Source organism: Aptenodytes patagonicus, chromosome Z, assembly GCF_965638725.1.
Source record: "Aptenodytes patagonicus chromosome Z, bAptPat1.pri.cur, whole genome shotgun sequence".
NCBI classification, from domain to species: Eukaryota; Metazoa; Chordata; class Aves; order Sphenisciformes; family Spheniscidae; genus Aptenodytes; species Aptenodytes patagonicus.
Genome location: NC_134982.1, coordinates 47,148,174 through 47,162,318, shown reverse-complemented (window position 1 = coordinate 47,162,318; position 14,145 = coordinate 47,148,174). Strand labels below are relative to the sequence as shown.

The following is a 14,145-nucleotide window of genomic DNA, read 5'->3' as shown; positions in this document are numbered from 1 at the left end:
GTGTTTATCCTAGTGCCTGCAGCTATGTGATCACATAAGACTTGTAGATTACACTGAAGGATCTGTTGGAACTAAAAATCATGAAGGAGCAGGCCAACTACTCTCTTTTTTTCTTTTCCCCCCTTTTCTTTTAACTCAGGAATGAATCTGGAGAAGATTGTTTTCATCACACAAGGTACCAAATGAAATACACACCCAAGGAACATTCAAGATAGCAAGTTTACCAGTAAATAATAGTATGTTATGAAACAATGCAGTTTCAGAGGAAAAAGAAAAGATGGTGAAACTGGAATGAGTTAAAAAACATATATGTAGGAGTCTATGAGATGCAGAGACTACCTAATGTTTATTGGTCTACTTCTCAATTAAACAGTATACAACGCAGTTCAAAATGGGGAAAGATTTTAAGCATATTTTGAAAAGGTTAATTATCTAGGGTAGAAAAAGAAATTCAGGTAAGAGTAAGTGGGCAATATAACACAAAGACAAGTTTGTGCAGAACTGAGAAAATATTCCTCAAGAAGCATATGGTCTTTTAGTCTTAAACTTTAATTAAACATTACATAGACTGAAAGACACAATAGAAACTGTACTTAAGAGAACAAATCATCAGCAGCAGTGATTAAGTGGACTTAAGTGATTTCATAGGTGTTTTCCAGCTCTAAATGCTGTTTTGTTCTTCTGATTCTACTCCTTGCCAGCTTAACTCATTTACTAAAGTTAGTGGTGTTAAGTCATTACTACTTGCACATGATGAAAAATTGCTATAATCCCCTGGTGAGTCACCTCTGAGACAGAAGTACATGATGAAGGTTGCTTGATTTGATAAAAGTTATTTTCAACAACGCAATATGCTTCACCTTATTTAACACCACTGCGATGTGTTCCCAGAAAAAAGTCCTCATGAAAGCTTGTATTTCAGAAATGCCTGCTTTTCATCTCTTATGTTCCTTATTGTTTTGTGTGTGAGAAAACCTTCCTGCACAGCAAGCCTGGAGACAACCACACTGTGCTGTGGCACTCCTCCATGTAAGAAAGAGTTGGCCAGGCATTACCACACACCCTTTTTATAAGATTAACCTTTAATGCTTTAGAAAATACCAAATTTGGAAGTGTAACTTGGCACACAGAATTATTTTTTCATGGCAACAGGCCAAATTCTGTTTTTATTTATCAGTATGACTCCCTTAAGTTATTCTTGATTACTCCTGGTATATACATGAGCCTGGAAACTGGCCCAATATTTAGAAAAGACCAAATGACTCTTCCAAGCGTGAAATGGTAACAGAAAATGACAAATATTAAAGTTTCAATAGTTATAAGTTTCAAGTACAAAGGGAGATATATATATATATATATATATGTGGTTCCCTGGACAGAGTTGGAGACAGGATTTGGGATGGTAAACGTAACAAAACACTGGGAAAGGAGTACAGGATCTTCAGTTAGACAAATGCCATGACATATCACTGGCATAAAGAATACAAAATGCTAATTCCTCTACTGAAAGGGAGATGGTAAGTAATGTTGCTTCAGCAGTCTGGGGAGTGGAAAGTATTTACCCTCATCCATTTTTTGTACAAGTACCCTTCCAGTGTCCTTAAGCTAGACACTGTTTTGAAGACAGTGAACTGAGGGGTGGGCTAACAACTCTGTTTTTAAGTGACCATGTTGTTATCAAATTTTAGAGAGTACCAGTTGTGTACAGCTGATAGATTTGGATATAACCACAGAAGAAAATTCTTAAAAACACTTTGGTAGCTAATGCTGTAAATGAACCACAAGTGGTGAATTTTCTTTATAGTCAATGGATGATGTGAATTTCCTGAGCAAAACCCACCAAAATATAAAAATAAAAGATGACATGAAAACAACCACAGCCACTATAAAATATAAAAAAGCTCATATGGGAGAGATCTAAAGGAACCATGTTCTGACTTGATTTTCCGCATGGACAGCATGATGCATATTTCCCAATCCCATTACAAAAGATAGTCTCCCCAGTAAGGAAGTTTCCTCTCCAAATGCAGTGAAGTCTTAGCTATATTTGTAAATTTAAAATGTTTAAATTCTCAATTAAGTTTTTCTCATAGGTATCTACTAAACCACTAAGAAATGCATTTTGTCCCTCTAAGAGTAGGTGCTGCAGGATTAAGAGTGACTTTAACTATTATGCTACAGGAGTCTATAGTCCAGTCAGTAAATAAGGGTGATAAACAGCTGCTTTTCAGTTGCTCCAGTACTCAAGAAAGGTAGTCAACTGCTATGGATGCTCTGTACCTCATACTGCCCACACTGCTTGACTGGCTGGCTCAGCTGTATGACTTCACCCAAAGGAGCTGACAGAAACCTTCCTCTACACACACCCTAGTCCACTCACCTGGCAACCCATATGAGAGAGAAAAACCAGTTCTGTGGCATTCCTGGGCTGCATATAAGAAGGTGATCTATGTGCCTTCACGTAGACTCATCATGTTAGCCAAGTTAATAGTTTGCTGAAATAAAGATAATCTAAATACTTTTTAAGGGGGTTTCAATATCAGCTCCTGTACAGCACACGAGTAGATTTATAGTTCTGTAGTCAGTAAATACAGTCATATTTAGATTATAGATACTAACGTTTTGAGAGCTACTAAACAACCTCTACAGTCTTGCTTTCTGGAATAAGGGCTCCCCAAATGGTTTAATAAAGCACAAAGGAAACAAGATTTCCTACTCACTGAATGACAACTCCAGTTCTTTCAATAAAGTGGAAACTAGTTCCCACAAGAGCATGAGAAGTGTTCAAGGTAACAAGGGTAAACCATCAAAAAGGTTATTGAGGGAAGAGAGAGACAGAGGGAAGAGATCAGCGTGCTGACTCTCAGAAGAAGCAGAATACTAAATCAGCACCATTCCTGTTGAAGTTGTTTTTACAAAAGAGCCAAACGATCAGGGAAACCTCTTTGGTCTTTAAAGAAAATTTACAACAATTTACAAGCCTCCTGGATGTGGAAATATTTTTGCTACATGCTTTGCTTACACAACCAATAGGTACTTGCAGGGTATAATGAAACTACTCACTATTCATTCTGAACAACTTAGAGTACACACTCAGGAAAACAGAGTTCAGTTTTCACATTAATCAAAACCATTTTCAATTCTTTAGTCTGCTCCCGTCTTTCGTACTTGTGATTTTAGAGTTGATTGTGAGACACTAATAAGGCACATCCTCAAAGAGATACGTGTAAGTAAAATGCCAGAAAACTCCTTCATTTCAGACAGCCAGGTCAGCATCTTACAACTACAGCTGTGCAACATCAGTTTCTCCCCTATACTTGAAGCAGCTGTCCTACAATGTATTGAATTTTCTATCGGGAACAAAACTTTGATCAAAACATAGCATTAAAATCAAGGTCCTTTTTCAAGAAATGACTGAACATCAAGATGTATGATGTCTGATGTCTGATTACTATCCCTTCCTTTCCTCCCTTTCAATTAAAGCTAATTTTATTTTCAGTAATTCTACAGCAAAAAACAAACTCCACCTTGATTTTATAGCATCTTCAAATATTAGTCTTTGAACATTTTGATGTCAGGGCAAAACTTCCCAAAGAGCCTTCTACAGCATACAGAGAACAATGGACATGCACACCTCTAAAGCTGTCAAGGGAAGAGCTCAACCCCAGCGTTTGGGTACAGCTCAGGTTTAGTGACCACTGCTTATCGTTTTGAGCCCTCCAGCTATTTTGAGAATTCCACGTGCGAACATGCCCACTCCTCAGAACCTCAGTCATGCTGCCTAAGTACCTTCACTTTTGCACATACAAACCAGGACTTACCATTCTAACTCTTCAAAGTTTTTTTTAAAATGCTAATGCAAAGTGCAAACAATTGCAAGCACTAGGTAAGATAAACCCCAAGCAACTTAGGGGATGCCAGCTTAGGGGAAATCAGTTAAAATTGAGCCCCCAGTGTGTAATAAAAACAAACATTGTATAAAACTGGGTTTTAGGAAGATTTATACAGAGATATCTTTCTTCAGCTAATCCCAGTTTTGGACCTAAATGAATAATCAAAGCCTTCACATAGCACTGACACAACTAAGCATTTTCAGTTCACAGAATTTAAAACGTTAGTATTAAAAGCTTTTAGTATTAAAAGCAGAAAATAATGCTCAGTCTCAACTGCAACAGAGCTGGAACACTAATGAAATATGTTACTCATGCAGCAGATTCTTGAGCAAGTCACAATATTCACCAAATATCAAAGTACAAATAGTTTAACATTTAGTTACTGCTGTCAGTATGGCTCTCAAGTAATTCATACACTGACAACTGTAAACAATGCTCCTTATATTTAGCAGAGTCCCCCACTATACTGTAAAGCATACTTCCATGTGACTACAATATTGAGCAAGAGGACAAGTTTTGTAAGATTTGCCCTTTGGCAGGTTTGTTGAGATGATGGTAGAAGCAAAAACCTGCAACCGATGAAAGCTAAACCCACATAAAGATGTGGAAAGCAGTCATCATCAAAACTGTTTATTTAAAACCATACCTGTTTAAGTTCAGGAAATGATTTAAATAACATACAATGTAATGAGAAATGCAAGACTCCAGAAGGAATTGGGAACTGGTATTTTGTATTTACCTTTGGTATTCCTGAAGTGTCAAGCCAATTCTGGAAGATACTTTCTACGGTTAACTCAGATCTTAAAAAATCAAAAATAAAAAAAGTTAGAAGACACACACACAAATACCATTTTTTCCACATGAAAACTAACCCTTTAGAAGCTGAGCAAAACCCTGAATTCCAAGTATTGGTTATACTGCAGTGGTACTACATTCTTGTTTTTTAAATGAGTAATACCATCAGGTGATATAAGCAAATTAAAAACAGATCAGGTTTTGTTTGCTTAAAACTCAAATGATAAATTCAGTGCTTATGAGGATGGACAGAGAAAGTGTAAGATGGTAAACTGCATTTATGAAACATGAAGTATGAACAGGTGCTCTACTTCTTGTTGAATGGATTTTTGTTTCTTTTACAGAAAAAAAAAATCACAGGCAAGTAAATTTAGCTGGAGACATTCAAAACCAGTATTTTATTACAGAAGCAGCCTACATGTAAAGATAAAATACCAAAGAAAATTAAATTAAATACAAACTTCCTTAAATTTTTGGGTCTTAGAAGGCACTGATGGATATTAATCCTCAAAGTTACCAAGTATCTAATATACTTCAGTTTCATCTTTTCTGCACTTTCTTTATATCCTGATAACATTCACAGTAAAGTCACAGAATAGTCTGGACCCCCAACAAAAGGAAATAGTTTGTCATGATCAAGCTGTGTGGGACTGGAATAACCACATGCGTAAGTATTTGCAAATTCAGAAACTGTATTTCCCCTTTTACTTTTATAGGCAACTTCTGTTGCATTTACTTCAACTCTGGTTGAAGTCTTCCTAACCTGCAGGGAAGCCAATTTAAAAACACAAAACAAAACAAAAAACCACACTGTCCATGCAGTGTGCCAATACTGAAAAAGGAACTCGAGTAAGCCCTCAATGAATGTAAATATCCTGAGAAGCAAAATAGATGTGCACGGTCCTGTGCATGGTAATGCCTTGGCAAGACTCATTCTAATACTTGCAGCTACCTTCATGTGTGTAATGTAGACCCATAACCAACAAAGCATTCATGAAAAGAACAGCCATTTAGAAGCTCTGAAGCAGGAAGACAAGCAACCCAATACAATTTTTATTTGAATTATATGACAAAGAAGCCTTTTTTTTTTCCCCCAACCCCTGACAAAGCTGTGCCCAAAATTCTGACCCTAAAGGATGTTTATTTATGGACTGTATCAGTGACTAAGAAGGATTTGTAATGAATACATCAGTCATTTTTACTGAACGATTTTTAAACACCTTCAAATATTAGCTTTTGCTATGCCAATGGGAGAGGTATCAATCACAGTTACGCCTGATATGCAAATGGGAAAACTAAGGCTTAGAGAACTTACGGAGTCTCAAAAGCAGTCAAGCAATATGTTACTGGATGACCCTGGAACACATTCATAGAGTAAAAATTTCTGTGTGTTTACTGATCATAGTTATTACATTTCTTTAACTTGGCTAGTTTTATTTGGAATGACTAAAGATTTAAATTATTGCTATTAATATGTGTAACAACAGCACTATTCCAGACATGGCTTATATCCTGAGTTAGATATTCTTATCCTTGTTGAATCCAAGATGAAAAATTTACCCTCCCTCTCCAAGCAGAACTAGGTGTTAGCATTCCTTTGAGGTAGAATTAGCAGCTACAACCTCCACTCTACACCATTGTGTTGGGAGATCTGCCATCCCTACTCACATTGAGCAGTATTCTGAAGGAGGTCCATTAAAATGAGCAGGTCTACCTAATAGAATAAAATTCTGCCAATGTGAATTAGGGGTGGGAGAATCTCATCAAAATAGAGTCTCATCTGGCTTCTCATTGAGTAATTGTTCAACCGTATATGCAAAAAATAAGCAATCTGGTCTTGATAAGCTTGTCCAACATACACAGGAATTTTGTAACAAAGGCAAAAACCAGACACCAAGTGCATTAAACATAAGAAAGTCTTCCTTACAAATGCTGCCCTATGTCATTCAGCTACTAAGATATGCTTGCACAAATGGGCTACAGCATCATACTGAAAATTGGAAGAAGCTTCAGATTAAAGAACATTCAGATTACAATGACAATAAAGAAATTTATACATGCTTTCATTTTCTATTAATAGTTTTCTTCAGTTTTTGATCACTCACATCTTATGGTGCAGGCCAAGGAGGTGCAATGTGGAAACAGCACTAGTCTATTCGCTGCTGGTAATATATTTTGATTGTTCATGCAATTTAGGTCCAAACTTTACTTCAACAGTATCTTTACAAGTAAGAGATGACATATCTCTTTCTTACTTTTTAAGATTACTTAAAAAGTCCCAGAAGGGGGAATAATTCCCATAGAGACAAAGAAATCTTCCCAATCACTAAATCTGAAATGTCAAAGTATCTCTTGTATTACGAGAGATACGTATACATATCTCGTATTACGAGATCGTAGACTGTCACAGACAAAAAAAAAATTCCCTCTGATCATGTGATTCAAATAATTGCAGCAGTCATGCAGAAGCATTTCTACATGGCCAGGATTCTGAATTTTCAGGAAATTACCATTCTGCATGTCTGATCACTATGGAAATCGATTTTCTACATATAACTGAACACATACACCATGCTTGTAATGGGGTAGTGTTTGACATTCAAATTAATTACTAAATATCCAGATTTCATCAGCTTTTAGTAGTACCTTGTTATTTGTGCAAATTCATTAAATTTAGAGCATTTGACTGCCAGATCCTTCAGGCTATAATTACCTTTATCTTACTACAGTGCTCTAAAAATTGGTGTCTAGTCTAAGTTAGTTAGCTGAGTCCCTACCACAGGGAATGGAGAGAAAGTATCTCCAAACAGTCAGTCAATTCACCTTCCTCAGGATAAGATGACATTTTTTTTTTTAGTTCTTATTTCTGTCTGGTTACTACAGAAAGCACATACAGGACTAGCTTAAAACTGGACACCCAAATCTCATATAGTCAAAGGTAGATCAGGTGGATCGTACCATTTATTCTGCCTCAAACAGCATAATCAGAATAACTTTTTTTTAATTTGTTATTGCATGAATCAAAACCAATACAGCGCAGTGTTCCAATGCTGAAGCAGAGCTAGCAGCTAGGGAAAAATACCCTTATTTGTGCATTTAATTTGTCTTACCTAGGGATAAGAAACAAAGCCTCACAATGCCAGTTGTCCTTCCCCCCCCCGAAACTAAGCTAAATTTAAAGTGCGAGATTTCCTCAGAAAAAAAAATCTATGCAAAATAATAACACTACCTTTGCTATGCAGTGCCTTTGTTTAATATACCCTCTATTTCTTTCAAAGGCAACAACAGCTCATTTCAAAACACTGGCTTTGAAATGAGCTTATGACACTGAGGGGGATTGCACTCTTCTGACACGACACTAATCCAGGCAGAAACACCACTAGTAAGTTGCTCAGCCTCTCCTGAAACTGACATTTTTCTCAAGGGCAAAGACAATGCTGCTATTTCTCTGCCTGCAGCACCCTCAGTTTCAGCTAAACACCTGTCACATGACCATATGCAGTCTTCTTTGTTGGTACTTTCACACACCTTTTTTTTTTTCCAACTTAGGACATTCTTGTTGGCACCCATCAAAAAAAGCAACTTGTTTTAGCATTTTACAGGCATTCACTCTTTTTTTTCCAAATATTTTAGTAATATGCAGACTATTGCAAAGATCTACTCTGAATGTGTTCAGAGTCAATACTGAAGAACTGTGAAGTCCTTGGAAAGGTTTCCGTTAACTTGTTGGGCTTCGGAACAAGCCCAAAAAATAGATCACAAACAGATTGCTATTTCAAAACAAATGTCCTAGAGAAAGGACACAGAGCCTGCTATTTATAGAGGCTGCAGTTCAGTAAAGCATCCATATTCAGAAAGGGCACTTACCACCTGCTTATGTTGCAGTTAAGCATCTGTAAGGACTTAAATCTGGTGTGTGTGTGTGATTTCCTGAATGGCCTTCTGGTTAAGGTACTGTATTGGACTGTGGGATCTGGGTTCAACTGATTAGCACTATAACAGAGCTCTTACAAGGCTGGGCAGGTTCTTCAATTGCTTTGTACTGCAGTTCCCTACTGTAAAATAAGAATGCTAGTACATCCATTAGCTCATCCATTGTCTATTTCTTTAGATGATAAGCAGATCAGCGTAGGAATGATCTCCTAACATACATACATACTGTTCATGGCCAGATTCAGTGCTTCAAAGCAAGCTCTGTAAAATACTAACATTAATAATAATTTGAAAATTAGCATTATAAAAGATGTGTATATATCAAGCTTTCATTGCACAAGGCCCGAAGGCACTCTACAAACTTTAACATAAATCCACTTAATTCCTCAGTCAAGGAGGAGAAACCACTTTTAGAATAAGATGTTGCAGCAAATAAACAGTGCACATGGAAGTGTGCAACTTTTTTTTTTTTTTTTTTGGTAAAGGAAGATAAAAAGTCTGCTATATCCAACTGAAAATACTTCAACAAGCATGTTTGCTTCATCTGGATATATACATTCATACACATCAATCATTTTCAAAGTAAGCCATTCCAGCTAAATATGGAGGCATAGTTAGAGCAAACCAAAGACTAGTGACTGATTAGTGATTCTGTCAAGTAGCCATAGCTTCCTGCAGATAAGGTTTCCTTTGTTTTTTGTCCAGCATATATATTTTGGAGTACCAAAAAAATGGAGGAATCAAAACACTGGAAAAAATCTTTCCCAATGATTTACTTTGGGACTTGGGTGCCTACCAGCTGTTTGTCTCAATCAAAATCACCACATTCATGACAATGTGAGTAATGAAGAAAGCAAGTATGAAAGAAAGAGACATATACCTGTATAGCTGAGTAGTTTGAAATTACAGCATTATTTTAACATTGATTTAGTACTTAATTGACAATTTATGAAGACATCCAAGGACTGTGGTTAGTAAGCCTGAGCTGTTAACAGTACAAATAGCAGAGCTGTTAACACAAGCCTTCCTTTGTCTTATCGTGTATTATTAAAACCATAGCTTTACTAGTACACTTATGTATTTTATTGAATGAAATTAAATAAAAAATACCACCAGAAAACCCCAAAGAACAGAACTGACCTGCTCAAAAAAATCTTCGGTCGTAAAGAGCACAAGCAGCTGAAACTCTGATTTATCTGAGGCTGGTGAAACTCACCCTCTGTTACAGGGCATTAAAAACATTGAGTCTTTGCATGGCTCACATGTTGGGCAGATGTGGAGAGGATCAATTTACAGCAAAGACTAGGGGTGTGAGCCTTGGGGAAAACAGAGCCGCTGGGAGTTTTATCAAATCTAGTGCACTGTAATATACAGACACATAAGAGGAGTTTTTGTTGTTGTTTGGTTTAGTTTGTGGGGTTTTTTTAATGTAGCGAAGTTTCAAATTATATATGAGGAAATAAAATGCCTCAGTTACAAGTGGGATGTACTGTAGATTTTCTACAGAAAGGCCAAGATAATGTGAGGCTATAGCCAGTGCATGTTATATTTTAAAAGTCTTTGAAAACAGAGAAGGGTAATGATAGATATTTGTTTGTCCTTCTTGCCATTAGCCCTTCACACACAGAAATAATCTGCCTTAAGGGCAAGTTAGGCAATTCTAACGGACCAGAAGCTACTGCTAGGCCTGTCTCATGTCAGTATTCAGCCGCAGTCCAGAAACAGGAGGATCCTGCCTTAGAGAATGGATTCCTAGTGCTAACATGCCATTAAAATTGAGTCAGAGCAGGAAGTGAAGTAGCCGTATAAACTACGCATATAGTCCTCTTCCTCTGAGTACAGAAGGCAGCAAAAATCAGTGACTGCCACTTAAGAAGTTACGTCTGTATCTTGGAACTGCTCATTGCTGGGAATGTACTAAAAAATCTCCTGTAACTAAAAACTAAAGGAGTAAGTACTGGAAGAGTGACAATCTTTTCGATATAGTCTGCTGCATGCAATAGCAGAAAACTAATGTTGTGTTACAGCAGTGTAATAATTACAGAAAATTTCCACACTGTTGTACGATTGCTTTCTGCCAGTGTTAATCCTGTTCTCATTACAAAAGTCTCCCGTAAGCCAAATTCTACTCCTAGCTACACTAGTTTGCCTCTGTCGCCACAGCTGAGGGCAGGATTTGGCTTGATTCCCTACTACTAATTTATCTTTTCTTCTTCTCTTTTTTTTTATGATTAAGTCCAGCCTCCATTACAAACTTCCGTATATTGGAGTGTTTAATATTTTTCAAGTAAGAAGCATTTAGTTTTAACATTAAAATTTTACTTGGTAGAATTGCACAAGTCTGGGAGGTTTTGTGTGCTACAAAGAATTTTGTTGCTCTAATCTTGAAATGCATTTCATTCCTACGACTGAAACTTTGTGCAAAAAAGCACTCATCAGCAGATGATCTCTAAAAATACTTCATTTTTATCTTTCGTCACTTTGCTTTTACCTCAGGCTAGTATTTGTGTACTAGCAACAGAAAACATTCAAGAATGAAAAAACATCTTTGTAGCAGGTAAGAAATAAAGGCCTTCTGTATATCCAGATGTTCTATTATTCTTGGCATTGCTGTTGGTAACTGCACCCAAAGTAATTTGGCAGTAGGTAAGTTCAGATATGCTATATGTCTGATTGTAAAATGAATTACCAGAGACCTGAAATTTTGTCCATATGTTCTGGAGTATGATGCAACACAAATGGAGACATACTTCTTTTGCATTAGTCTCACTGAAAGTTTAAATATTTTGGCATGTTTCTAGGCTGAAAATCGGATGCTTATTCAAATAACATTTTGCACTGGGTTTGAACTTCAGAGAAACACAAGTGAAAAAAGGAAGGAAAACAGGTATTTTAACAAATCAATGTATAATCATGCCATTTAATAATTCACTTTCCCATATATTCCATTTAATAGTCCTATTTGGACTGGAAACCCATATCCAATGGTATAAACGAAATATCATCCTACGGTACATCATTGGAAAATGTAACACCACGGTGCAAACTAAACTCATGATGCCACAAAACATTATCTCGATGATAACTAGCTTCTCTATCCCTCACCCTCTAAGAACAGAAGTGTTTCACTAAAAACTCAAGGCATTTGACTTCTATGAATATCTTCTCTCCCTTTTTTTCCAAAGTACTCACCCAGATTTATGAAGACTTTTGGAATCCTGCTCCCCAAAACTGCATTTTTCAAGTGAATACATTATTTTTAAAAACTATAATATGTAAAGCTACACTACAAAAGAATCTGTATTTGTAGCACGGTCTGTAGTAGCACAGAACAAACCAACTGATAAGCAGGGATGGATTCAAAGCTCTGCTAAAGACTAGCTGTATTATCTTCGGCCAGTCACAGTCATATACAGCAGGATTTTGAAGGACATTTCAGGCAATTAATGCTGGATTTCCATTAGCGTTTTCCATCCTTCCCCGTTTGGCACAATGTGTGACAGGGAGGGGATGGTACCAGACAGTAGTAGATGGAAAATCCATCTTCTCTGGTTTCCCAGATCCATGGCAAAGCTCTGGCCTCCTTGCTCTAGGGTGCTATGTGCCAAAAGCAGCTGGCAGGAGGATCACAGAATAATTTGAAGAGGCAGCTGCGCCTGGCACTTCAGATCGCATAGTGAACACAGGACCTCACTGCTGCCCTAACATGCAAGTTAAAGGCCGTGCTTGGGGGAAGCATGAGATAGCAACAACACAGCAAGTCTCATATTTTTTGTGTATATATGTCTCGGAATTTTCGGAGAAAGATACACACACTTGAAAAAAGCAAGCAGAACAATACTAAATGAAATCCTACTATTTCTGGCTAGCACAGCTGATATTTAAATCTGATTTCTACTTTCTTCTTTGACTTTTCTAGCCTGGTTCTCACTTACTTTTTTTGTTCAGGGATGTCTTCCAACAGCATGCAAAGAAAATCCTGGAAAACAAACAAAGCACCACAGTTAGTATGTTTATGAAGACATAACTGTGTCTGCATTGCTAGTGAGCAATGGATTTATAAAGACTGCAGGTAACAATTATAAGAAAGAAGTTTATATATCCACTACAGTGATATACTGCTCAGTTATTTGTACAACATACATTATGTTTGTCAGTTTTCCAACCCACTCAAGCAAAAAGTGTCAATATTGAAAGAAAATGGGCTTGAAAAGCCTGCTATTTTAACACAATCCCACATTCCTGCTTTTATTTAATCTATAATACACACACACACAAATTATATTTAAAACTCTTAAAGTCTGCAGATTCACATACTCAAACGCTAAGAAACACCAGAATTAAGAGTGTTTATGTTCTCTCCACTTGCTTATGTTATCACACTGTCTTTAATTATATAACCACATGAGGCTTTTTTTTCCTTAATGCCCATACCTGATTGGAAGATCACACCTATTCCTCATTCCGTGACAAAATTCACAATGTTGCTGCCAACCACACCAACTAAGGAGTAGATTCTTCAGAGAAAAGGTAGATAGAATTTCTTTCATGGATTTACAAAGAAGGTGCAATGCCAGTGGAACAGCATTACTATCATGCTCACTTACAATGTTATGATAAGCCCTCTTTCGAAAGTTACACCTGACATCACACAAAGGTTCTCTGGCACCCCATGCTATACATGACCTAATTTTAATGACAATCACTTTGGCACAATGCACTCCTCTGAACAATCTCATGAGAAGAGGATTTATTAATATGAATTATTTATTTATATGCTATTTCAAAAAGCAATACATCCACTTTATTAATACTAATCTTTGTGGAGACAAGTTTCATAGGCTAATAATGTTCCTCACTGCAATATATGAGTGCAGGCTGATTTCTGATTGCAAGTACTTGCTCTCTAAGGTCTTGAAGAATGTTTTCTAAAAGGCAGAAAACTTTTATTTAGGGACTCTAACATGGCATTCAACAAAAGATGCTGTTTCTCTGTCTGATTATGGCATCGTTAGGGAATCAAAGAAACAGTGATTGCACAACTGAAACTACTGGTAACACGGTTAAGCCTTCCTCCTTTAGATTACAAGTGAGATTCAGTCTATGTTGCAGTGGCCGCAAAATTTCCTTTGATAAAAGGTAAATTACACAGTGCTGGGCTCAGTGTTGCTGGGGCAAGAATGCCATCATTAACTGTGCCAGGAGTCGTTCTGTCCTAACTACAGTGTATTGCTGACATGATGATAAAGTGTGAAATCCCCTTATTTCATACTACTACTTGCAGTTCTGTACCATTATTCTGTATGTAAACAGAGAACTACTGTCTCCTTCCACTTGTGGAATCTTTGCTGGAGGTACAGAGTAAGCTTACATGGAAATAAAGAATAGGAAAAGATCATCATTAGAGTTGTTTCAAAAGTGTATGAAAAGTAATACTGAAGTGGTCATCCTTGACACTATTTGCACTGTCTCTGTATACATTAATGCAGCTAGATTCCGTGATTGGATTGCATCAACTTTTTAT

The 14,145-nt window shown here is 36.9% G+C and overlaps 1 protein-coding gene across 10 annotated transcripts in view; it reads right to left on the bottom strand.

Annotated features, from left to right (window-relative positions):
- AOPEP (aminopeptidase O (putative)) overlaps window positions 1-14,145 on the bottom strand; it is a 230,758-nt gene that overhangs the window by 107,955 nt on the left and 108,658 nt on the right. For all 10 annotated transcript variants that reach the window (XR_012997438.1, XR_012997439.1, XM_076362845.1 and 7 more), the window contains 2 exons: window positions 12,557-12,600; window positions 4,633-4,693 (listed from right to left, as the gene is read on the bottom strand). Coding sequence is in view for 8 of the 10 variants with exons in the window: in XM_076362845.1 (XP_076218960.1) it covers window positions 4,633-4,693; window positions 12,557-12,600 (105 nt within the window). In the remaining 2 variants the exon portion in view is untranslated. The remainder of the gene's footprint in view (window positions 1-4,632; window positions 4,694-12,556; window positions 12,601-14,145) is intronic.